We start from the raw sequence: 26,511 nt of genomic DNA on the forward strand, positions 1-26,511 counted from the left end.
TGTAAACACTTCCTTAATAATTACCACTTCCCTGAGGACCTCATTACCCTTTATTCCTACAATTCTATCTCTAGGCCCAGAAGAAATGAAAACCTTTATTTCCAGATTTTCAAACTTCTGGATAAGAGCTATTTTATTAAGGCACTCTTTCTCCAGGACATTTTAATGCAACTAATTTTGCTTAGGCAAACCTTTCTCAGGGTAGTCTGGTGTCTTAGTTACTTTTTTATTGCTGTAAAGTGACACCACAATCAAGACTACTTATGGAAGAAAGTGTTTATTGGGGTTTGGCTTACAGTTCCAAATAGCAGGCAGGCAAGCATGGCACAGAGAGAGAGGGGGGGGGAGGGAGGGAGGGAGAGAGAGAGGGAGGGAGAGAGAGAGGGAGGGAGAGAGAAGGAGAGAATGCTAACTGGGAATAGCATGGCCTTTTGAAGCCTCAAGGCCCATCCTCAGTAACACACCTCCTTCAATGAGGCCACACTTCCTAATCCTTCCCAAACAGTTCCAGCAAGTTTTCAAATATATGAGCATATGGGGGCCATTCTCATTCAGACCACCACATCTTGGATTTTTGTTGGTGGTGGTGATTTTTCAAGACAGGGTTTTTCTGTATAGCCTTGGCTGTCCTGAAACTCATTCTGTGACCAGACTGGCCTCATTCAAACTCACAGAGATCTGCTGCCTCTACTCCTAAGTGCTGGAATTAAAGTGGTGCATTACCACCACTACCCAGAAGAAACTTAATTTTTAAAAATTTTTATATTTATTTATTTAGTGTGTGTACCTGTGGTGGTTTGAACAAAAATGGCCCCAAAAGGAAGTGTGTCACCGTGGAGGCGGGCTTTGAGGGCTCATATATGCTTAAGTCATGCCCTGTGACTCAGGCCACTTCCTGTTGCCTCTCAGCTCCAGCACCACGTCTGCCTGCACACTGCCATGTCCCACCATGATGATAATGGACTGAACCTCTGAAACTGTAAGTGAGCCACCCCATTAAATGTTTTCCTTACTAAGAGTTGCCATGGTCACGGTGTCTCTTCACAGCAATAGAAACCCTAACAAAGACAGTGTGCTACAGTGCTTGTGTGGAGGTCACAGGAAAGCTTATAGGAATTTATCATCCTCTGTCAAATCATCAGGCTTGGTGGCAAGTGTCTTTATTGGATGACTCATCACACCAGTCCTTGAACTCATCTTTGGGTCTAATTGTGGCAAGTGTCTTTACTGGATGACCCATTACACTAGTCCTTGGACTTATCTTTGGGTCTAATTGTTGGCCATCCATTTAGAGTTCAGAGCATTTTTCTACTCCAGCCACACATCACAGTATTTCATTTTCTTGGGGTAATATTTTATCTTTAGTTTATATATATACTTTATTTTTAGACAACATACATGTCATGCTTTTCATACATATATTATATACACAATATATATGTATATATACATATATGTGTATATATATAATAAATCACAGTCAATAGCAAAGAAGAGCTCAAGATGACATCAGTCTCATTTGTCTTGGGTTCCAGTGTTATATGGATGACAAGCCACATCCAGTTATGGAGTCAATATAATAGCTCAATTTGTTAGCGTTTTTCCATTTCTAAACTGCCCTTAAAGAAAATCCTGTCTAGAGTCACGTAGTCCAGAACAGCAACCGAGCCATCTGGACTCATGTTTGTATCCATAAATAACTGGTAGTTATTGAAATTGACCAGAATGTGCTTGGTTTGTTCTGCAACCCAGGTCATAAAAAGCTTTACTTTTTCTTGCTTCTGGTCTCTAAGTCTGTCTTTGAGGGAGTTAGCACCATCTTTGATGTACTTGTTTTAGGTCTGTGGTCTCTTTTTTTTTTTTAGTTTTTCCAGACAGGGTTTCTCTGTGTTGTTTTGGAGGCTTTCCTGGAACTCACTCTGTAGACCAGGCTGGCCTGGAACTCACAAAGATCCGCCTGCCTCTGCCTCCCGAGTGCTAGGATTAAAGGCATGCGTCACCAACACCGACTAGGCGTGTGGTCTCTTATGTGAAGCCAGTTTGCTGTCAGTGATGGCTCACTGGTCACTAGGGAGCTTTTGGTCCCTTTGCCCTCTGAGCTTCATCAGAAGCATTTCCCCTGGAGACTGAGTCATTGATGATGGTACCCTCTGTCCGACTGGCCATCTAGCCTTCCACCTTGAGGTACAGCCCGACTGAAGTTTCCTTGATCATGGCGACGGTAGATGATCATGATGGTGGCTGTGGCCTGAGGTGTTCACCTGGAGGAAGCAGCTGACTGAAACTGACCTTAAAGACAAGTCTGACAGGCTAGAAATTAGAACTCTTTCTTGATTGTATTTCCTACTTGTAAAGAGAAGCCTTTCCTTGTTAGCCACTTTGGTTTATCACCTGCCAGTCGCCTGGGCTCTGCCCCGTTGTAGTCCCCAAATAACACACAAGACGCTGTATTAATTATGAAGCTGTTGGCCTTGCTTGTTTCTTACTGGCTAGCTCTGACTTATGTAATTACCCCATAATTGTTAATCTAAGTATTTCTCTTACCGGAGGACTTTCCGGGCTTCCTACCCCATGGCGTTACATCTTGACTCTCTGTGTTTCTCCTTCCCAGAATCCTCCTGGACTCCTAGTCTCACCTATCTAGATTCCTATTGGCCAGCAGTGCTTTACTGACACAGGACTTCCCCAACGTCTCCTCCTTTCTGTTTAAACAAAAAGAAAGATCTTAACTTTAACACAGTCAAATTGTATATAACAGAACAGTTATCAAATAAGAACACAGTTACAATATTTTAGCAAGATTTAAAGAAAATATCATCCATCCCATCCTTGTGAGTCCAAAGTTCTATATGTAGCTTATCTTTTATCATAACTAAGGAAAACTATAATTATAACTATCTGTCTTCAACTCCATCAAAGATCACAGAAGGATAATATATAACCACTAGAATTTACAGAAACATCTTACTGCCTGGACAGTCACCTGAAGTTCCTCTGTAATGTTGGGGCATCCATCTTCAGCCCATAGGCCACAGTGTGTCCAGAAGATTTCTCAGCAAAGCAGGAAATTTCAAACTGTCCATCTGCGTTGGCAGTCTGTCAGTCATTTTTCTGTGTCCTCAGAAAGTCTCGTAGACTCTTCCATGAATCAGGAACCCTGAAGGTCTGTTTGAGTTTAGTAATCACTTTCCTGTGGGTCCTGCATGTCCAATTTATACAGCAACAGTCAGTCTAGGCAAGATCAGTTTCTTGCCCAAATGGCCAATCTTGCCATGTTGAAGGCAAACTCCATAACGAGTTTCTTTGATGCCTATCTTCCTCTCAGACGTAATTGGTGCTGCCAGGAGCAGACATTTCTCATTGTTAAGAAAAACCATAAATCATTTTAAATGCCATTTTCTGAAGGTCTTTGAGAGGTTTGAATACTGTTTATCTATCTCAAATATATTTCTGTATATCTAGAAAACCTAACTTACCTAACTATAAATTCTAAGTAACTATCTATAGTCTGTATTCAATTATGCATTATGTTTTAAAAGATCAGTATAAGCACAATACTTAATCAAGAGGAGAAATATACACATCACAAAATTGACCTTGAATTTGTATCAATAAATGAAAAACAATATCCATACCATAATTCCCCTTTTTACCATTAAAAAGAGATTGGTTGTGATCATTAACCAATTATAAACAATCCCATTTAAATGAAAACAAAGATTTATAAACAAGATGGGAATTAGGACGTTGCTCATTCCAAACTGCTTCGTGCTGGAAGGGGGCACTGTTCATACCATGGGGATCATGAAAAAACTCAGAAACCTGTATAAGTCCGTATTTTCGGGGTCTGTAAGACTGCATCATCTTAGCTGTTTCAATTGTTGGAACACCTGGTCCACTGCTTCCGGGGGTCTTGGTTGATCAAACCACAGAAGCCTGGAAGGAATCCTCAGCTTTTCATTTTCTGTAGAAACATAAATAAAAACTCCTTTTCCAAGTAACATATTCTTATACTTAAATTTTGAAGTCAAGGCATTTTCAAAAGATATAAATTGAATTAATTTAGCAGCATTTATAATCAAGTGTACTTTAGTGGTTGTTCCTTCCTTAGCAATGAAAAAACTGAAAAACAGAATAGCGTACAGTATCCAGACTCTGTGTATTTTCCATCTTTGCATGGCTTATTTATTTATCTATTATTACTTTATTTCTTTTACTTTTATTTATTTTTCTTTGAGACAGGGTTTCTCTTTGGAAATCCGCCTGCCTCTGCCTCTGGAGCAAATCCTACCTGCGTGTGGCACCACAGCTGGGCCGGTTCTTTTTATCTCAATCTTACGTATATTTTTAAACACACTGTAAACCTTTAGAGGTTTTTCTTCATCCAAGTCTGACTTTACTGTAAATACGTTTTTCTGGCCATGTGTCTTATCTGTAAAACCACGGCTGTTTAACCTGCTGTTTTTCCAAGATGGCGGGCGTAAGCGTGATTCCAGCTTACTGTCTCAGTCTGACATCCAGCAAAATCTGCTGGCTCAGAGATGTGGTCACTGCCACTTCCAGCTGTACGTATAACTTTTCAATTGTTAGCAGAGTCTCTTAAAAGAACTTTGTTGGTTTTTTTGTTTGTTTGTTTGTTTTTGCTGAGTCAAGCTGCGTGACTCTGCTTGTCGCTAGCAAAACAGAGTCCACCTGAGAAAAATGCTGCTACCAAAAACCCATGCTTTTCTCCGTTCTTTTGTTTCTAAAATTCCTTTAAAGCTTTTGTCATTCTACATGGAAATTCATCATCCCACTCCTGATCACCATTATGTAATGAGAAGCCTTTTCCTTGCCAGCCGTGTTGTAGTCCCCAAATAACACACAAGATGCTGTATTAATTATGAAGCTGTTGGCCTTGCTTGTTTCTTACTGGCTAGCTCTGACTTAAGTAATTATCCCATAATTGTTAATCTAAGTATTTCTCTTACAGGAGAAGTTTCCGGGCTTCCTACCCCATGGCGTTACATCTTGACTCTCTGTGTTTCTCCTTCCCAGAGTCCTCCTGGACTCCTAGTCCCACCTATCTAGATTCCAATTGGCCAGCAGTGCTTTATTGACACAAGACTTCCCCAACACCTACTCAATTTATAAAATATTGTAACAATCTTTTCTTCTGAACCATTTTGCAAATGCTGCCTTCCTCTCCACCTCCATGTGATAGCTCATGCGCGTGCTTGTGCATGTACGTGCTCTCCAATCCCCTCTTTTTCTTCCTTTCTTTCTCCTGTCTTTCTCGTTCTCTCTCTCTCCCTTTCATTTTTCTTCCTTTTTAATTACATAGGCTCTCCCTATGTAATCCTGGCTGTCATGGGACTCTCTACCTAGAACAAGCAGGCTCACAAAGACCCATTGTGGGAGTATTTAATTATGTAACAAAGTGTTACATCGGCATTTGTTTAAAGATGTAAGGGTGTGTTACATTTGCTTATGCTGCATTCATTTAACTATGTAAAGATGTGTTGCTGTTTCACCTTGCCTGCCTAAGGCACCTGATTGGTTAATAAAAACTGAACGGCCAGTGGCTGGGCAGAAGAGGGATAGGTGAAGCTGGCAAACAGAGAGAATAAATAGGAGGAAGAATCCAGAAAAAGAAAAGGAGAAGAGAACGAGGAAGAAAGAAGGACAAACCTGGGGCCAGCCAGCCAAGCAGCGGTCAGGCAGACACGGAAGAAGCAGGAAAAGTAGGACGTACAGAAAGAAAAGGCGAAAAGCCCGGAGGCAAAAGGTAGATAAAGAGAAACAGGTTAAGTCAAAAGAGCTAGCCAGAAACGAGCTTAAACTAGGCCAAGCATTCATAACTAATAAGAAGTCTCCCTGTCGCTGGGTGGTGGTGGCGCACGCCTTTAATCCCAGCACTTGGGAGGCAGAGGCAGGCGGATCTCTGTGAGTTCGAGGCCAGGCTGGACCGACAGCCTCCAAAACAATACAGAGAAACCCTGTCTCGTAAAACCAAAAAAAAAAAAAGAAGTCTCCCTGTCATGATTGGGAAGCTGGTTGGTGACTGAAAAGAAAAGCCTTCTACAAAGAAGACCTGCCAATGCCTCCTGAGTTGTAGGATTAAAGGTGAGTGCTCCCATTCCCCCAGCACGGGATTAATGGTGAGTGCTCCCCTTCTAGTGTGGGGCGTGCTCTTCAGTACAGATCTGACTTTGTCACTTCTCTCCTGTTGCTCTCTACTCCCTACAGAATAACTTAAGGCTCTTCAGAATGTTACTACTTTCTTTCCCTTTTCTCTCCCTCAAACCTGGAAGCTGTTGCACACCTAATGCACACTTTCCTGTCCTCTGACTTGCTTTTCCTATTCTGTTTTTGTTTTATTGTTTGAGATAGAGTCTCAAAGTGTAGGCTACACTGTGGCTCAGGCTGGCTTAGAACTCATGATGCAGACTAGGCTGGCCTCAATCTTTCACAACTTGCCTTTTCTACTTCTCTAGTGAACTTTTAGTCATTAAAAGTCCACCGTAAATACAATATCTTCCATAAATCCTTCCCAGAGTTGTCTCAGCCAAGTGGGTCTGTGTTGAAATACATGACAATCACGCGTGCCTTTGAGAACCACTGCTCCCCTTAGCCTCGGGTATCTGCTTACTTGCCTTCTCTTCAGGATTTGCTTTGAGGTGAGTGTGGTGGCACATGCCTTTAATCCCAGCATTTTGGACCTATAATTCCAGCACACAGGAGGCAGAGACAGGTAGATCTCTGTAAGAGGCCAGCCTGGTCTACAAAGCAAGCTCCAGGCCAGCAAAGACTACACAGTGAGACCCCTCCTCAAAGAAATGACAAGACCCAAATGAATTGTTTTAAAAATTGAATTTTCAATTTTACAATGCCAGACATGTGCTACTTGAGAGTGAAGTCTAGCGGTCTGCATGCCTACAGTTCAATTTACATGGCCACCTACTGGAAGGACCTGTTGGCAGAAAAGGCAAAAAACGCTGTTGTATGCTTCCCTGGCTTTCTCTAATTGCCTGGTAATTTGTTCCACTACACTGTTAAGGGGCTAGACCGGAAAGGCATCAGGAAGATGCTGTTAGGCTGGCTTCCGACGTTGGTGTCCACCTTTGGCAGGCAGATCTCCGTAGGTTCGAGGCCAGCCTGATCTACAGCGCGAGCTCCAGGACAGTCAGGGATACACAGAGAACCCCTGTCTTGGGAAAAAAAAAGCCAAAAAACCAAAAGACCAGAACTAAATTAAACAAAAAACTGGATTTGACAAAACCCCGAAATGAGAGGTTGCAGGTTAGGCTCTTGTACCACGCTCTACTTTGTCTTGTTCTTGTCTAAAACTAGCTTTCCTTCCTGACTCTTGGATTTTCCTGTTCTTCCTTTATTCTCCGTTTTGTGTTCCGGTCTGTTCATTTTCCCCTTTGAAGGCCATTCTCAGAATCCTCAGGCTCTTCAGGATTTGTTGGGCAGCTGGTATGCCGCAGGCACTGTTCTGGACTAAGGAAGTTCAGAGTCAAGGTGAGGAACTTCCCCCCACCTAACTTTCCTTGGAAAGGCAGAGGGACTTTGGTATGCTACACAAACAGTACGTACTGGTGATCTAGGTGGCCGGAAAGAGTTCCAATTCCCATTACTTTCCAGTCCTTTGAAAACCAAAAGCGGGGCAGTTCAGAGGTTAGGGCAAGGTGGAGAATTCTCGGGTTGCAACACAAATGATCCCGTTCAGGCCAAAGACAGACCCTGGGCAAATAAATGCCAAAGGGATGGCGCGTCCTTTTCTGTCTGGACCACTGAGTGTGAGTCTCTCTTCACCTTATTCTTCACTCCCATCCCCTTCCCCACCCAGGAGTAACCAAGCAGCTCCTAGTCAGAGATGAGACCAGGACTTGGAAAATACCACGGGGAGGAAAATGAAGAGAACTATGGTGCTGACCCCAGGCGAGGAGGGCAGACCCTGGCGGCGATGCGCTGGAGGGCAGCCCCACCGTCAGCCACGCAGGCAGGCTCAATGTTGGGCCGCTGCAGAGGCACCGTACGCGGGTACGCGGCACGGACAAACCAAGGGTGGGACCCCGGGGGCGGGGCCTTGCTCGAGGAGGGGCTGGCGGGCTCTCGAGTTGTCCAATGGTTTCCTTCGCGAGTTGCCCGACAGACCAATGAGCGGGCAGTGGGGCCGGCACAGGGGCCGGGGCTGGGCGGTGGGCTGGCGGGTGACCACTGGGGGCCGGGAGCGGGGAGCAGTGGCGTGGAGCTGTCCTCGCGTTCGCCGCCGGGACCCGGAGCTGTGGGGTCTGCAGCCAGCGAGCGGACCGCCGCGGGGACCCAGGCCGAACCGAGCGGCGGGAGCAGGATGGCAGAGGCCGTCGGAGCCTTGGCTCTGATTGTAGCCTCCGCTCGCCGGCGGTGGCTGTGGTCGGTGCTGGCCGCGATGCTCGGGCTGTGTGAGTGATGCGGGGCCGGGCCGGGGCCGGGAGGGGGCTCCGCGGCCGTGCGCGCGCTCGGGGCTCCGCAGAGGGGAGGGGGCGCGGTCTGCGCGCTCTGAGGCCCGGGCACGCCGCCCGGGGAGCGCGGCCGGGAGCCGAGGAACCTCTTTCTTTGGATCCCTGAACGCGGAGGAGGGGGCTCCCTTGCTTTGCGGCTTCCCGGGGTCAGTCTCGGGAGGCCACTCATGCCCGGCCCCCTGCCGTCGCCTCCTGGTGACTCAGGGTCTCCCGAGACCTCCTGGGAATTTGACTCAGGAATTAGGATTCTCCACCTTTGGGAGATGGCGGAAGGCTGCAGGATTTTTCATCTGTGGGGCCTTTGTTGGTTTATTTCCTTGTTTAAGCCAGTGGTTTTCTTTTACCTGGTAAGGTCCATTCTTAAGCTTCCGTGATAGAAAACTAAGACTCATTTGTCTCCCCTCTGGGGTCTACAAATCACAGGGAAGAAATTTATGTTAGTTCTGGACTAGAATGCAAAGGCTTAAAAGAATTTAGTCGAATTAGTATTAATGCCAAACATGGGCACCATAATTAGACAAGGCGTAGAACATTTACAAAGCATACTTTTACTTTGATTTAAAAAGCCTCCCCTTCCTGGCCCCTTACCAAATAACCAGACTCAAGTTTTTTGATAAAGGGCTCCGGCTCGGTTTATGTGAATCGGATGAGTTGTTTTATGGGGCGTCTGAAGTAGTGTCTGCCTCAGGACTTGTGTGTGTGTGTGTGTGTGTGTGTGTGTGTGTGTGTGTGTGTTGTTCAAAGCAAAGTACTTGTTTCTATCTCAAAATTCGGTTAAGTAGTGGTTACAGAAGGGGCTGACTGCTAAGAAAACACGGAGGGAATGTCCCCCATTTCTTTTGTTGTGCAAAATTAATTTGTTCAATGTCGATTACACAGTATCTTCCGTGTAAAAGTTCCTAATGTAGCGAGTAGTCTCTGGAACCAGAAATATAGGTGACGTTCGTTGGGTTACCAACTTTCATTCGACCTAATGGTTAATAGTGTAAATGTGAAAACTGACCAAGGTCCACACTGTATGTATCAGATGGGATCTGTTCTGTGTTTTCCTGTTCCTCCTAAGGAAAAAGAAAAGGCGTGGGCTTCTCTTTCTTTCTTTCTTTCTTTCTTTCTTTCTTTCTTTCTTTCTTTCTTTCATTCTTTCTTTCTCTTCTTCTTCTTCTTCTTCTTCTTCTTCTTCTTCTTCTTCTTCTTCTTCTTCTTCTTCTTCTTCTTCTTCTTCTTCTTCTCCTTCTCCTTCTCCTTCTCCTTCTCCTTCTCCTTCTCCTTCTCCTTCTCCTTCTTCTTCTTCTTTTGGTGTGGGTTGTATTTGTGCTTAAGCAAAGGAGCACAGGATAGACCCAAACTCCGTTTTGTTGTGAACTGAATTGTGTGATGTCAGGTATTGCTGGTGAAGGCAGGACAGTCTGAGTGGTCTTCAGTTCAGGGCGTTAAAAGCAGCAGAAGCAGGGACATTGATGTTATGAAGGAAATGTCGCCTGCGCTGGTATAAGATAAACCTGTTTGTTTGTTTGTTAAGAAGCCAGGTGTGGTGACTCACACATAAGATCCCAGCACTTGAGGGGTGAGAGACAGGAGGGGTGAGAGACAGGAGGGGTGAGAGACAGGAGGGGTGAGAGACAGGAGGGGTGAGAGACAGGAGGGTTGCCATGAATTTGAGGTCAGTTTGGGCTGATTTGAGGTACTATTTGGAAGGGTTCATCTTTTACAAAAAGTTCTTTTGAGATAATGTCACACCATGTTATTGCAGGCTGGCATTGAACTTGGTATCCTCCTGGCTCAGCCTCCCAAGTGCTAGATTAAAGGTGTTTACCACACCCTACTTTTGTGGTTTGGAGATTATTTTTCACCATGTTGCTTGAACTGGCCTTCAACTCCTGGGTTCAAGCTATCCTGCCTCAGCCTCCAGATACCTGGAACTATAGGAACACACCATTGTACTCATCCGATGTCCATCTAAGCACTTCTTTAGGCATTAAGTTTTTGAAACTCTCACGGAATCTGGGGTCACAATATTTGCTCTAAAATGTCAGGTTATTGAGAAGTCAAAACAGTTAAATCAATTGAAAAAAAAAGAAGGAAGGAAGGAAAGAAAGAAAGAAAAGTGGAGATATATTCAATGTGGCCACTTTGTGACGACCAGAGATCCATTGACCCAACTCCAGCCCATCCTCAGGGGCCCGGAAAGTTTCAAGTTTAAATAGAGGGCTAGAGGTATATGCAAGTCCAAGCGGCCAGGTCAGGGTGTGAGTTCACCTACCACTGACCCATCATTATCTGCGCTTCAGTCTCTCCAGCAAGGTGGTCCAACAACTTGTTAGTGTTGCAAGGTGCTGACAGTTACATTGTAGGAAGGAAGCTGCAGCCTTGAGACTTGATTGGGTTCTCTTCCGGGAGGGACTGAAGTTTGCAGAGGTCTGCCATTCAGAAAGTAGATTAAACTTTACAAATGACTAGTGTTGTTTGTTCTGTGGTAATAGTCCTTGTATCAAAACTCACAGCCCCAGCCCCTTTCCCCTTCCCTTCTCCCCTTAGCAGTCACATCTGTGCTATATATCCACACATTTAGACTGATGTTGAAAGGAAAGAGCATTGGACTGAGAAGTTAGCGTACACAAAATGCTCATGTGCACAGCCAGCACTCATGCCTGCTGGGAGCACCGGTCGCAGAGTGAAATCTTTACAAGCCTACTGACCCCATTACGCAGGCATCTATCTGCATCGCCCTGATTTGTATTCGTTCTACTGTTTATAGCTGGAAAGCATTTTTTCATGTTGGCTTTCCCATTAATGATGATATAAATCACCACTGAAGCTGAAGTAGAAAAAGCTAGGGAAGACCAGTTATTAGATACCGCTGATTTACGGATTTGCTTAATACTGCCTATTGACTTCACTTGCTACCTGAAACAGTGATCTGGAGAAAGCTGAAACACTGGGTGGTTCGCCTGAACAACCTGCTAACTGCCAATATGCTTCTGTAAAATCTTGTTTGCCCCCCCCCCACCTTGTGGTTTTAGAGTATGAAAGGAGAATACAAACTGCGCCTGGGATCGAAGCCTTTCAGGAGCTAGCCTGGCCTCGTCCACCTGTGACATTTCCTCTCTTCCACCCTCGCTAGTGTGGAGTGCTTGTTTCAGAAAGATTCCCGCAGCAAGGCCAGGAGTGCTGGAGCCACTCGCTAGTGTCCCAGGAGTCAGTAGGTGTTTGTGGAGTGCATTCATTGGACAGCACAGCTGGCATGACTTCTTTTTTTATATATATATAAGATTTATTTATTAGGTATGCAGTGTTACAGATATTTGTGAGCCACCATGTGGTTGTTGGGAATTGAACTCAGGACCTCTGGAAGAACAGGCAGTGCTCTTAACCCCTGAACCATCTCTCCAGCCTGTGGCATGGCTTCTTTTGCAAGCTCAAGTTTGTTACCTGAAAGGTTTAAGTGGAGGCACTTTTACGTTTTTAATCTTTTAATTTATTTCTATATATTTGTTTGAAACTGGGTCTCATGCATATATAGACCAGGCTGGCGTGTGTAGCTCAGCCTGGCCTTGAACTCATAGTAATCCTCCTGTGTTGGCCTCCTAAGTGTTGGATTTCTGGTGTGGGTCACCACATTTGATTTGAATTTTTAAAATCATAGTTAAAGCTTTCTAAAATTGTAAGGTACGTAGATAATTTACCTTAAACAAAATGTTGAAATTGAAGTCTAAAATTCTTAGTATGGTGTACTTCTTTCCTATAAAGCAAAGTAAACCTCTCCCTGACACTCCAACAAGTCCCAGGAGGATAGTCTTTCTTCCAGTTTACCTTTCTTTTGTCCCATCCCTGTCAGCCCCTCACCTGGATGATCCCTTACTTACAGGGAAGTCCCTGTTTCTCTGAGGCCCTGCTCACCCTCAGGCTGTTGTTTCCTTCTAGTCTGGCCTTCTCTCTTTCCCCTCTCATGTCTCTAACTGTCACCATTGCCAGAAAACATCCCATCTTGTCACCCTGCTTCTCAGTGCTGTTTTCCAAGACCACTGTTGTAAGTTGCTGGAGCTCATCAAGACTGTGGTCTTGCGTCTCACCGCCATGCCCCCCCCACTCCCCCCAGAGCATTAGTCACTTCCTGGCTGCTTCTCTCCCTCCCCAGCTCTCCACAGCCCATTGTTGGAATCATTTCCTGGCTAACACTCTTCCCTTTCCAGTACTTCGGGCCCTTCCTTGAACGCACCTGGCAGTCCCTCAGAGTCTGGGAGAACTCCACCGCTGCCTTGTGTCTGCCCTTGGATCAGCTTCCGTATCAGTGCCCTCCTTTCAAATCTTTCTGTGTTACAGCACAGGCGTGCTGTGGAATTTGTCTTGCTAAAAAGCCTGACTTTGGCTTCATAGTTAGTGTCTGCACTCCATCAAGTAGTAGTAATAATTATCTGGAGGTTTTGGAATTTGACATTTACATTGCGAGCCCTTTATTCCCCTTTAGCTTTCTCTTCCAAGTCTTCTCTTTAGCCCCTGGTTTTAGGTGCTTTGTCTCCAATCTTTTCCTCTGGTCTGTGTTGCTTCCAGCCAATGCCAGGGGAAACCGAGGTAGACAGCGTCAGAGCCTTCTGGTCTTGGAGGATCAACCATGAATTCCCTCCTGATAAATGGGGCTCCCACGTGCAAGCATGCTGAGGAGGCTGGGCAGTCTCAACTCGTGCTGGCAGAGACTGCTGCACAGGGCTGCCAGGCAAACCTGGCACTGTATGGACGCAGCGGCATGTAACTAGGGCAGTGGTGCTCAGCCTTCTAATGAATGCTGCAACCCTTTAATGCAGTCCCTCATGTTGTGGTGACCCCCAACCATAAAATTATTTTCCTTGCTACTTTGTGGCTGTAATTTTGCTATTGTTAAGAATTGTGATGTAAATATCTGATATACAGGATATCTGATATGTGACCCACATGTTGAGAACCACTGAACTGGGGGGGGGGGAGGTCACACAAGATCCAAACACTCAAAACCCCAGGGTATAGTGAAGACTGAGGACATCTAGGTTCAGTCAGTGCTTAGAGACCATTTGGACAGGTAAGTAACTCACATGAAGTAAGTGGGACCACACGTTTACACTCATTACTAATAGTGGTAATTCTTCAAGAAAAGAGAAGCTAAGTGCCTTTTATTTTTTTAAGTTAGAGCACAAAGTAGTGAGTTTCACAATAGCATTTCAATGCATATGTGTCACAAATATTCTAATTCCTCCTCCCCTGCTAATGTCTCTTGATAAATAATTTCCTTAGGGCATAAGTGCTCTCCAATAGGAATATACCGAAGTGTCCTTGTAGCTGCCGACTTCTCTGTCTGTAATATGTGGAACAAATGCCACATTTTTAAGCCCTTTGCAAACATTAATTTTTTCAGTCATGAAATATCCTGAGGCAGGTACTCCACATTGAGTGTCCCTCATCTGAAATGTGCAGGTTTTTCTTAAACTTTGGAATATCTGCATTAGCATATACATTCTGAGATATCTTGGGGGGTGGGACCAAGTCTGTGACATAAACTCATTTGTTTAATAGACAACATTTATAAGTACCTTGATTTCAGACAAGATTTTTAATACACCTGTGTTTTGGTATTTATTTTGGCTTTATGAAATGGGGTCTTGCAGTGTCTCTCTGGCTGGCCTTGAACTCACCATGAAAATTTGGTTCGGGAGTTGGTGACATCACATTACTTCAAAAGGGTATGAAAAAGTTCATAACTCCTTGGAGAGTAGGGCTAGCTCTCTAAGGAAGTCCAGAAATGGCACCCCCACCCTACATGTGTGTGTATAGGTACAGGCCAGAGATCAACCTTGGGTATTATACCTTGGACACTGACTGCCTTGGTTGTGTTTATTTAATTTTAAAATATTTTATCTGTGTATTTTTCCTGCACACACACTAATGTCCCATGCCTGTACAGTATTTGAGGAAGCCGGAAGAGGGCATCAGGTTTCCTACAACTGGAGTTATAGACCAGTTCATAAGACTCCACGTAGGTACTGGGAACTGAACCCTGATCCTTTACAAATCATTGAGAGCTGTTAACCACTGAGCATCCTTCCAATCCTCCCCCCCCCCCCCCCCAATACCCTGCTTTTGAGATAAGGTCTCTCTCTCTCTGAGTTACAGCACACTGAGTTAGGCACAGCCGGAAATATTTTCCCCTACTAGTGAGTTCTCAATTTCTTGAGAGTTTGAAGCACACAAGTTTTTAATTTTTATTAAGTTAAATATACCACTTATCTTTTACTGCTTCTGCTTTGGTGTCTGTGACACCATCCACTGACTGGTGCAAGGCATTACCTGAATGAGCAGGTATGTAGAATGAACTCTGGTGTTTTCCTTAAGATTGTATAGTTTTACTTCTTATATTTAGGCCTGATCTATTTGAGTTAAATTTTGTATAGCGTATGTTATGTTTTGCTTTTTTTTAAAATAATCTATCTTGGGAGTCATCTTATACCATCATTAAAAACTTTTTGGTTTCTTTTGAGGGGGGGTTACCAAAATTTCTTATTTGAAGAAAGAGTACAAATTAGAGAATTTAATTGATGCTTTGGTGCGACTTATAGAAAAAGTAAAGGCAGCCTGACGCACATGCACTGCCTTAGTGACCAGTGACATCACTGATGGCTTTGGAGAAGTCATCTTAGCTCTCACCACTGTGTCCCAGAGTGTGCTTGTCAAAGAGATATTCTGTCATGCCAGATTCAGGGGCTCCTACCTTGGGCAAGTTGGTCCCATGGTCACCCAGTTCTCTGGTGGATTTCACCTGCTCATTCAGGCAATGCCTCTCAATGAAGTCACACAAGTGGGGGTCATTTTTTGTCAGTGGCCAGTTTGTGCAGTTCCAGTAGTGACTGATTCACACTCTTTTCCAAGTGCAGTGCACACTCCATTGCGTTCAGCCCACTTTCCCAGTCATCACGGTCTGGTTTCTTGATACCCTGCAGGAAGATCAGCCACCTGGTTGGTTCTGCAGCTTCATCAGTTTCGCAACATGTTCCCTCTCCTCATTAGATTGGTGGCAATAGCACTTGGCAAAGTTCTTCAGAGCCACATCATGCCGGTTGAAGTAGCAAGACATACACAGATGTAGGAGGCGTACAGTTCCAGGTTGATCTGACGGTTGACGGCAGCCTCTGAGTCCTGGTGGTAGTCCTGGTGGTGGAGCTAGGCATAGTGGCAATGCTGGAGCGGTGGAGCAACCAAGTTGCAAAAGGTTCTGGCTCAGAACAGTTCGCTGGGGTCAGAGGGTTTGAGTGCTAGCTAGTTCCATTCAAGCATTGTTGAAGCAGGAGACCATGTCAACTCTGGGTGAGAATGTCTGGCCAACTTTCTGGTTTCTTATTGGGCTACGGAGATAGCTCAGTCAGTCTAGCCCTTGTCACTCAATTGCAATGACCTGGATTCTACCAGCAGCCCTCTCAGAGCCAGCACTGAAGCACCCAGGGAAAATCTTAGTGCTGGGGAGACAGAGACAGGAGAATCCCAGGGGATCTGGCCAGCCAGCTTAGCTGAGTCTCACTCAAAAATAATGTAATGAGGTACATCAACCTCTGGCTTACACACACACTCACACACACACACACACACACACACACACACACACACACACCCCTTCTTCTTTCTTACAATGCTAGGGTACCCTCTTAGCCAAAACTTACTTAAATTTCCTCTTGAGAATTCACATGACCATATGATTTTGAAAATTATTTTTAAAATGCCAGTGTGGCTTAGAAAGTTTCATGTTAGCTTCCGTAAAGGTTATTGAGCTATCTCTACTGGTAACGTGATTCTTCTGTAAGAGATTATTTACTTGAGGGGCTGGAGAAGGAAAAAAAAGAGACTTTTTACTATTTTGTACACTGGTCAAATAAGCATGTTGTCACATTGTACACTTGGTGATTTGATGGAGTTGGTTGTTCTAGGCACTTCTTGAGAGGTCTCTGGTGAGTGTTCATTTTTGGGGAGAATGACCCTGAGGAATTGTAAAAGGTTTCATTCCATTGGACATTTATAGTGAGTCAGGAAGCAAAAGATACAGTTATCTGAAAGTGACTGGGTAAGTCCTGGATAAATGCGGTGCCCTACAGTGTCTGTGTGACGTAATTAACTGCGTGCCTTCTTTCGCCCTTGGTTGTGTTGTCATCTTTGTGTGGGTGTGGGTGTGAAACTCACAAAAAGCAATACACTGTGCTTTGATCAATACAGCCAGTCAGTAGGTGGTCAAATGTCCAGAGACCCTGAGACACTGTGGACATGGTTTCTCAGTTAAGCAGGGGTGAACTTACACACACACAGCACGTTCATTACTCATTGTTAGTAATGTCTCTGGCCGCAGGACAGTAATCAATAACAAAGCCCTCCCTCAGGAAGCTAAAACTAATTTGACAAAGTCCATTTCTTCAAGTTACTAAGATTTTTAAAATTTAGTGTGTGTGTGTGTGTGTGTGTGTGTGTGTGTGTGTGCAAGAACAAACCTTCAGGAGTCTTCATGTTACTTGTGAGCCCCAAGGAAGTGCCTTTACCTGTCACCCATTTTCATGTCATGTGACTTCTAACTTAGCTCTCTCACAAGAGACCAAGTTTACTTGATGCACTGGTAAAGTGAGCATGGTGTCAGAAAGAAAAGGAACCTTGGAGTTATTCACATCCTGATTTTGTTCAATATGGTCTGGATACCTTCAATAAATCATCCTTCTGGCCTCTAGAGTATTTTCATCTGTGAAATGAACATGAGCCCGACAGTTTCGAAGCCTGTAATACATGGGGACACTTAATTAAGAGGTAGCGTAGACCTGCTGCAGCTGGCAGCTGGCCTGGTCTGAACGAAGTGGTAAGGAACCAAGAGCAGACAAAAAGGTTATGTCTCAACGCTGACCATCTCTCGATGGGGCTCATCACCCTGCTTGACCATCTCTCGATGGGCTCGTCACCCTGCTTGACCATCTCTCGATGGGCTTATCACCCTGCTTGCACGAGGCCCCAGGGGCATCACTGAACTATACAAGTTCAAATGTCTGCAAGAGTAATACTGTATTATTGTTTCTTTCATGTTTATTTTGTTAGAATTTTAGACTTAAGGAAAAGTTGCAAAAGAGTGCAAAGATTAGCACCTGCCTTCGCCCAGATTGTTCAAATGTTAACATTTTCAGAGCATCAGAAATGACTTCCTGCCTGCCCAAATGCTTCATTGCACATTCTTTAAAGACTAAAGGCACTTTCTTGTAGAGTCACAGTGTCAATATCAAAATTAGTAGATGAATATTGAAATCGTGTTTTTATCTGATAAGCGGCTTTAATTTGCCTGTTGTCTTAAGATTATACCTTCGAGCATGACAATCCCTGTCTCTAGTCACCTTTAGTCTGGATGCCCCCCTTTTAAATTCACACCAGTATCTTTAAATATAAGTGATAGAGCAGGTTATATTGTAGATTATCCCTCATGCCTTCCATCTGGTGAGTCCAGCTCTGCATTTGGCAGGAATGTCACAGACGTGACACTGTTCTCAGTTCAGGCCACCAGAACACACTGGCTTGTCTCCTCATTGCTGGTGCTGTGTCGTTCCATCTTTTCATGCTTACCGTCTTACAAGGAATGTTTTGAAACTGAGGAAATGTTTGGTAAGAAACAAAGCTTCAAGAGCATATAGTGGCTATTTAATAAATATATAGGATTCATTTCTTCCCCCTCTTTTGGAGACAGGGTTTCACTACGTAGGGAACACACTATGTAGATCAGGCTGGCTTTGAAACTTAGAGATTTGGTTGTCTCTACCTCCTGAGTGCTCTAGAATTGTTTTTTGTTTTTTGTTTTTGCCAACTATTTAAAAGAAATTAGGCATGTGTTGTTCTTTTTTCTAAAAAATAAAATAAAATAAACAAGTCCCTTTGTGCCACAGAGATGGCTCAGCTGTTGTGAGCCTGGTTTACTGGCAACATTCATTTTTATTCTAATAAAGCTGCGGCTCAACAGGAAGGGGACACAGATGTCCCCATTCCTCTTGCATTCTACTTCCCGTGCAAGTGTGAACATTTGCACCTGAGCTCTTTCTGGCTGTGGTAAGGATGCTGAACACACCAGATTTTTATAGGAGCTAGAGAGCGCTTGACTCAAGGGTCAGTTGATTTCTTTATTTTAGTTAAACATGAGTACTTATGTGTTTTGTTAACCGTGACTTTATTGTAGAGGGATCTTAAAAGATCACCTGTCTGTCCTTGCTGTGTTTCTTGGTTGGGTATGTTTGTTTTGTTCGGTATGCTTTCTTTGTGCTCGTAAGGATTAAACCTAGGGCCCTGTGCATGCCAAGCAAGTGTCTACCACTGGGTATATCTCAGTTCATTTTAAATTGTGGGTTATTTTGTTTTGTTTTTTAGATAGCCTCACTATGTAGCCAAGGATGGACTGGACCTCACTGTGTTGTTGCCCATTCTGGCCTTAAACTTGTAGCCCTCAGCCTCTATGTCCTGAGTGCTGAGATTACTGCCATGTCTGGCTCCCTCAGTCCCTTTGAAAAGTATCTGGAAGTGTGCTAGGTACCGGGACATAAACACTGTCAGGAAGTTGGGAAGATGTCTCAGGCACCAAGAGCTCTGGTGGCTTTTCCAGAGGACCTGGGTTTGCTTCTCAAGGCCCACACGGGGTGACTCCAGCCCCAAGAAATCCACCACAGTCTTCTGGCCTGTATAGGTCCCTGTATACATGTGGCATACATATACCACACATACAGATACACACATAAGTCAAAATAAATCTCTACTTGGGCATGGTGTCGTATACCTTCCAGCACTCTGGAGGCAGAGGCAAGCAGATCTCTGTGAGTTTGAGGACAGCCTGGTCTAAAAAAACAGTTTGTTTTTCTCCTGAATGTGGAAGCGTCAGTAGACTGCAGCCACAGGGTATGAAAATACTGAGTAGCAGGGTAGAACCAATCAAATCAGAGACATCTTTCCCAGTCTTGTCTGATGGAGCCTTGGAAGGCTAGGCTTTCACAGAGACCAGCCTGGTTCTGGGCTGAGAGAAAAATAAGCATCGTGTGTGCAAAGAGATGAATGTTACTGTGGGTGAGTTGAGGGAAGTAGGAGCGGTAAGAGGAAACCACTTCCAGCAGATGGGAGCATGGAGAGAGGCCTGGTTTTGAAAAACCTGAGGTGCCATGTTGAAGGCTGTGGGTTTTGTGATGCCAAGGTGGCACTTTTAAACTGGGTTTTAAACAAGAAACTGGCATGGACAAAATTGCATTCAACTCAAGTTTAATTGAGAACCTGCCCAAGGATAGCAGTACTAGACACAGCTCTAAAACAGATGAAGTGTTTCTATCCACCATTAAGCTCTCTTTCCTGTGTGTTCTGGATGCTGTTTGTCCCATTTCTGACTGCTGTGGCAACACACAGGTAGTAAACTTTCATTTCCCCAAACCTAGCAGATCAGCAGTGGTTCAAGCCCTCAATAGAATCTGTAGATATTCTGGCCACTGTGCTGTAGAATAAATGCTGCTTCATGTTTTATTTCTTCATGGTGTACATTTCTAACCATTAAGGTCATGACATCTTGCACACTTTCAGTGGTCATATATGTATGTGCGTAATATGGGGACTTTGGAGACTGTGGTAACTCAGACTGTGTTGTGTGCACACTCTTAAAAGTATTTTAAAGACGACAATAGAGCATTGCCTTAGTCTTCTGAAAATTTGAGGTTCGTAACATTTATTTTACCAGTGAGCCTCACTGTGTCTGAACTTAGTCACGTGCCAGCTAAGCTGGGCTCATCTGCCACAGGCCTTGTCTTACTGTGGAAGGCTGTCACCAGTGAAGTCCTGACTGCCTCTTCGGAATGCCAGAGAATGGTCTTAGCATCTCAAGGGCATTTCAGGGTTTGGATGTCTGGGTATTCACAGCAGCTGAGTCAGAATGTCTGAGGGTAGGGTGGGACCCATGTGTGAGTATTTCATTTGTGCTCTTTTCCTAGTTTGTTTGAGACCGTGTTTCCTGTAGCACATGCTTGGCTTTGAGCTGGGTGAAATAAATGAGGATGCCCTTGAATGTACCACATCGTCTCTGTCTCCCACGTTCCGGGATCATAGCGTGTGCCACCACACCTGACACGCCTTGCTTTAGAAAAAACGACCTGTGTGTAGGTGCCCGAGGAAGCAGAAGAAGGCGTTAGGTCCTCTGTATCTGGAGTTACAGGAGGTTATGAACTGCCTAACTTAGGTACTTGGAACCAAATTCAGGTGGTCTGGAAGAGTAGCAAACATGTTTAACCACTAGCCGTTTCTCCAGCCCCAAGTGTTTTTAAGTGAACTGGGTTTTTAGAGTTGTTTGGGTTGCACAGCAAAATTGAGAGGAAGCTGCAGCTATTTGAGCCCCCAGGCCCCTCCCCTCGCTTCTCTGCAGAGTCTCCTGTGTTCACACCCTCCTGGTGCATTTGAGAAGACTGTTGGATGTGTACCAGGACATCACTGTCACCAAAAGACTCTAGCACAGTGGTTGTCAACCTTTCTGATGCTGCAACCTTTTGATTTAGCTCCTCATATTCTGGTGGTCCCCCAACCATAACATTGTTTTCATTGCTACTTCATAATTGTAATTTTGTTAGTGTCAATATCTGTGTTCTCTAATGGTCTTAGGTGACCCCTTCAAAAGGATCCTTCAACCCCATGGAGGTCATGACCCACAGGTTGAGAACCACTGCTCTAGTGTTTGCAGTAATATTCACTTCTAGTGTGCCAGGTGGTAAATCCACCATTATGAGCACATATATAGTCATTCTAGAGTTTTCCAGTAGCTTAAGTGAGCAGCTCCAACTTATTTATTCATTAATGTGTTGATATTTTTGAGGAATGCCCTTCCTGCTGTTGACCATGAGCAAGGACTCTTCTCCAGTCATGGCAGTGATTTTTTTTCCTGTTGTCCACTAGATTTGTTTAGCCATCTACTGACATACCATAAATCTTCTAAGATCTGAGAGTTCACACAGATTTAAAGACACAGCAATCTTTTGTTTAAAGAGAAATTTTAGTGTACATTTGCATACTTGGAAAGGGTGAAATATTGAATGGTGAGCTCTCCATTGGTTATGCCCTCAGAGCTCTCAATCTGGGATGTTACATTATAATCTATCAGAAGTAAAATGATCAATGTACAAAAAGTACCTTATTTTCATCTGCTTGCCGAGAACGGAGGCCGTGTTTGGACGTTCACGCACATGCTCCAGGGCAGGCCAAGGGCAATGGTGGCATTTGCGTTGGTTGCATTGAGCTTTTGGTCTAGTGGAACATCCCTGCATTACTCCTTGGGAATCCAGGGGCAGGGAGTGGGGCCATCCCGAGGCCCTGTCGATGTTTGACTGTCTCCACAAGGCCTGTCAGTTCCAGGATGGGCTTGTAAGAATGAATGGTTGATTGAAAAAAGCAGTCAGTCAAAGGAGACAGAGATGAGCAGTTCACACAGCGAGGCAAAGAAGCAATGCCAGGCTTTATAGTCAAGTGATTAGCGCAGTGACTGGCCTGATTCAGGGCCTTTGGGATATTTCTCATTTCAGCAACAGAACAATCTTTGTTGGTCCAAAAAAAGAGTTAAGGATGGAGATGTGGCCAGCTGGACATGGATGCGAGTAGTAGGAACAGACTCTGAGTGACTGGGGAATCCTGCCTGTTACTACAAGTACATGGAAGTTTCACTTAAGCTGAGATCTGAACAGATGAATTCTCTTTGGAGGGGACCTGTAGATGCCTCCTCCAAGGTGGTTTCAGCCAACAGAATTTACCCTGATAATCTCTGTAGACACCTTCCGGGATGGCATTTTAAATCTTGAGTTCATTTATTGTGAAGCAATTAGGACTTTTATGATTGAGCTTGATGTGATATTTTATTCTTTCCTTTGTTATTTCTCTCATTCCATTTTCCCCCAGTGTTCAAACAATACCTGAACACATTGAGAAGGGACCAGGAATTTGTCAGGTAGCATGGCAGAAAGTCCCAGTCCCTGGCTCTCCGGTGCCTATAGACAGCTGTCCTTTCTGTAGAGTATGGTGGGAGAAGTGACAAGGAAAGGAAGGACAGGATGCCAAGGGAACGCTGGGGTGGGAGGAAGGAAGTCCCTTTGAGACTGAGGCCTGAAGCAGAGCTTCAGACCAAGTGCTGAGGAGCATGTTCCCAACAGTGAAAAGTTCACTTGATGAGCATTTCGGGCTCTCTGAATAGAGGATATTTTTGTAGCTGCCCCTGACTTTGTGTCATTCAGCTAAGAGAGCTCCAAAATAGCAACCCTGACTCACGGACAAAAGGAGCCCACTTGAGCCTCTGGTCACCACCGGCAGCCAGGCAGCTGTTCACCTGCGTAGTCTTCACTGACATGATTGATCAGGTGACTGTTTTTGTCTGGCAAGATGGATTGTGCAGGCATAGGAGGCACTACTGAATGTTTAGATTGGAACATTCTGGAATTGAAAAAAGTCACCTTTTGCCACGCACAGTGGCTCACACTTTTAACCCCAGCACTCAAGTGGCAGAGGTAGGTGGATCTTTGAGATCGAAGCCAGCTAGGTCTACAGAGTGAGTTCCGGACAGCCAGGGCTACACAGAGAAACCCTCTCACAAGAAACAAACAAACAAACAAACAAAAGGACATCTTCCCTGTCCTTATTGATGTCTTTTCCTCAGTTTTTCTTCTGAAAAATAAAATGTGTAAGAGGAAGAGGCAGAGACGAGCAGGCTAATGGGGCAGATACTAAAATGCGTGCTCAGGCAGTACATTGGTGTACCATGTCCCTTCCTCATCTGCCCCCTCCACCACGGCCCAGCAGTAACCGTTACACTGAACAATCTTCTGTTTAGTGTTGTGTTTTGTTCCTTTACCGACAGGGTCACATGAGTGCTTGTTTTAGATAATATTAGCCCGTCACCATGTACCAACAGAATCAACTGAAGATATGCCAGAGAGCAGTTTCTAAACAAATGGACTGGTTGTATTCTTCCACACAAGAGAGCACACTGATGACTTCAAAGTGCCTCAAAATCAAAGCAAATGCCTTCTTTCAAAGGCAAGGAAAGCCTTAGCAGATTCTTTTACAATGATGAAAGTTTTGGGTATTTGTAAATGGACGAGGATTCTCAACCAATGGCAGTTTCAAGATCACTGTCCACCTGGCTTGTGGGAGTGTTCATTTATTCACAACTGTGCTGTCCAGTGTGCTTCCAGTGAGTTTATAAGTTTGAATTTATCTGGGACAATAAGGTCACTGGAACATGTGTAGTTGGAAGCCTCACTGACTTCGTATTACTTTAGTAATTCAGAATGTTGAAACAGGCCATGCCAGGAAACGACCTCTTGGACAAAACTGTGTTTGGGCTTGCTTTCTTCAGGCTAGGTGCCATGGCACACGCCTGTAGACTCAGCTAGATGGATTGCCAGGTCAGAGTCACCCTGACCAGCTGCAAGACCAAACAGCAGAAACAAAAGCTTTGTCTCTTGTTTCATACTCCGTAGTTTCCTTTTGTCTTTTCTAAAATGTTCTGGCATTACATCTAAAGGATGCCACATCAAATGTGGGCATTGTTTGCTTCTTCTAGACATGACCTTGCTCAGATGTTCTATCAGGTGTGTTCTAGATGTCTTTCACCTGACTCAGTCTCCGTGGTCTCTGTTAGAACCATCAGCATCCCTTCCCTGCTGAATGATAAGTTTGAGCAAGGCAGGGCTGTTTTAGAAGCACTATTCTCCAGGGCACAATAACTGAAGGGTTCTTTCCGGTTTGTTTATTTGTTTTCCTGACCTTTAAGCTCTAGCATAACTCAGCAATGTTGTCTCCTCTGTCAAACCAAGGGGAAAACATGTGCAGTTGCCATTGCTATGTGTGAGTTCATTTGCGTTTATGTGAGCCTCAGAAATTCACAGAATATGGAAACATTTGATAATCACTTCATCTTTTTAGTCATTCATTTAATTTTTATTTTATTTCTAGGCAGTAGTTTTTCTTGATATCAACAGGAAAAAAACTTTTTGTATGAGTTTTGGGGCCCCAACGTTCTCGTTTGTTTTGACTCTCTTCCTCCTCCTCCTCCTCCCCTCCCCAATTGCTGTACCAAATACTATGACCAAAACAGTCCACCATGAAGGGAAGTCTGGGCAGGGACTCAAGCCATGGAGGAGTCTGATTCCTGGCTTAGTCTCCAGGTCCTAGTTCAGCCATCTCTCTTTTACCTCCCAGGACCATCTGCCTACAGTGGGCTGGGCCCTCCCACATTGATCACTAATCAAGAGAATGTCCCACAGACTTGCCTCTAGGCTGACTTGATGAAGGCATTTCCTCAATTGAGGTGCCTTCGCAGACGACTGTAGTTTGTGTATAGTTTACAGAAAACTAACCAGCACACATTGCAGCAGTAATTTTCCTTCCCTTGTTTTTTTCACTCTTGTGGTTTTCATTTTCATTTTATTTATGCATGTGTGCGTGCACACAGAATGGAAGTTGGTGTATAGTAGTATGCATGCCATGGCATGCATGTAGGGATCAGAGGACAACTTGCAGGAGTCTATTCTAGTCTACTACATGGTCTTGGTATCAAACTCGGGTTATCGGGCTTGAACAACAAGCACTTTTACAATCTGAACTATCTAGCCAGTGAATTTTATTTTCTTATTATCTTGAAAAGTATCCAGATTTCCACATGGATTTTTTTAATACATGATCATTTTTGGTTGACCTGTCCCACCATCCCCTCCTCTCCCGTCTCTCTGTTTTCCCCCACCCTTAAACTTTGTTTTTATAACACATCTGTTCTGCTCTCCTTCCCCTCCCAACTTAGAGAATCTCTTTTCCTCTCTCATAGGCCCTTTTGAGTCCTTTGATTCCTTACACTCTTTGCGTAAATGTACCCATATAAAATTAGAGGTAGGATCTGCATATGAGAGAGAACATATGTGATGTTTGTCTTCTGAGCTTGGGTTACCTTACTTCATATATTTTCCAGTTCTGCCCATTTCATTATGTGTCGTAAGTTCAGGTTCTACAGCTGAATAAAGTCCCATTATGTATATGTACCACAGCTCACTACCCATGTATCTGTGATATGCATCTAAGAGGATAGCCACTTTTTTTGCCATGATTCCATAATTATAAATTCTAGATCTGAAAGGAATCTATTTGATATTTTCCCACAGTGGGATCCCAGCTTTTGGTGGCTGGAATGTGACTTAGCACAGATCTTGCAGTGTCTTGATGTTCTTCTCATTTGCGTGCATAGACGTTGTAATTAGACCCTGAGAACTACCTTTTATGACTCTGAAGTTGGGCTGTCTGAGTCCATAATAATTTAACTATGTTTTTCCACTATAATAATTAAAAGGGTGGGGGGCGGGTAGGACAAAGCAAGCCATTCCTGATTGTTTCAGGAACCAGTGAGAGCATCCTTTGCTTGGATTGCACGGAATGTAGCCTCAGAGGGAAACCTGCCTTCTAGTTTCTTTCTTTGCTTACTCACACAGGAGAACATTTCTAACAAAACACCAGTCCCGTTCATTTTGCAATGTAAGAAAGAATTAGATTCTAGACTCTGTCATTGAATAGAAACCATGTGCAGGTTTAAACAAGAGAAAGTGTTGCAGCTTGCTTGGTAAAAGCTGGTTGGATCCTAGCTGCTGTTATGGCATAGAAACCACCTTTGGATTTGAGTTGGAAGAGGAGAGTCTGCTCTCAGAATGGAGGGCCGTGACCCAAAGGAGCCAGAGCAGTTACGGAAACTATTTATTGGTGACCTGAGCTTTGAAACGAAGATGATAGCTTAAAAGAACATTCTGAGAAATCAGGAACATTTACAGACTGTGTGGTAATGAGAGACTGTCAACAAAACATTCCAGAGGCTTTGGTTATGTGGCTTGTCCTTGTGTCAAAGAGGTGACTGCAGTATTGTGTGCGCTGGACCACACAAGGTTGATGGGCAGGTGGTGGGACCAAAGAGCCATTTTTAGAGAGGGGTCTGTAAAACCTGGTGTCCACTTAACAGTGA

The 26,511-nt window shown here is 44.3% G+C and overlaps 1 protein-coding gene and 1 pseudogene across 3 annotated transcripts in view; one reads left to right on the forward strand and one right to left on the reverse strand.

Moving 5' to 3' along the window:
• Nucleotides 1-8,197: 8,197 nt before the first annotated feature.
• Mpzl1 (myelin protein zero like 1) overlaps nucleotides 8,198-26,511 on the forward strand; it is a 41,678-nt gene continuing 23,364 nt past the window's right edge. Inside the window, exon 1 of one of the 3 annotated variants that reach the window (XM_040737719.1) lies at nucleotides 8,198-8,429. In XM_040737719.1, the coding sequence (XP_040593653.1) occupies nucleotides 8,339-8,429 (91 nt within the window). In that variant the 5' untranslated portion in view covers nucleotides 8,198-8,338. The remainder of the gene's footprint in view (nucleotides 8,430-26,511) is intronic. The other 2 variants (XM_005071388.4, XM_040737718.1) reach the window with 2 other exon arrangements.
• Nucleotides 15,033-17,418, reverse strand: LOC106021223 (annotated as a pseudogene).

This window comes from Mesocricetus auratus, unplaced genomic scaffold (genome assembly GCF_017639785.1).
Source record: "Mesocricetus auratus isolate SY011 unplaced genomic scaffold, BCM_Maur_2.0 Super-Scaffold_100676, whole genome shotgun sequence".
NCBI lineage: Eukaryota > Metazoa > Chordata > Mammalia > Rodentia > Cricetidae > Mesocricetus > Mesocricetus auratus.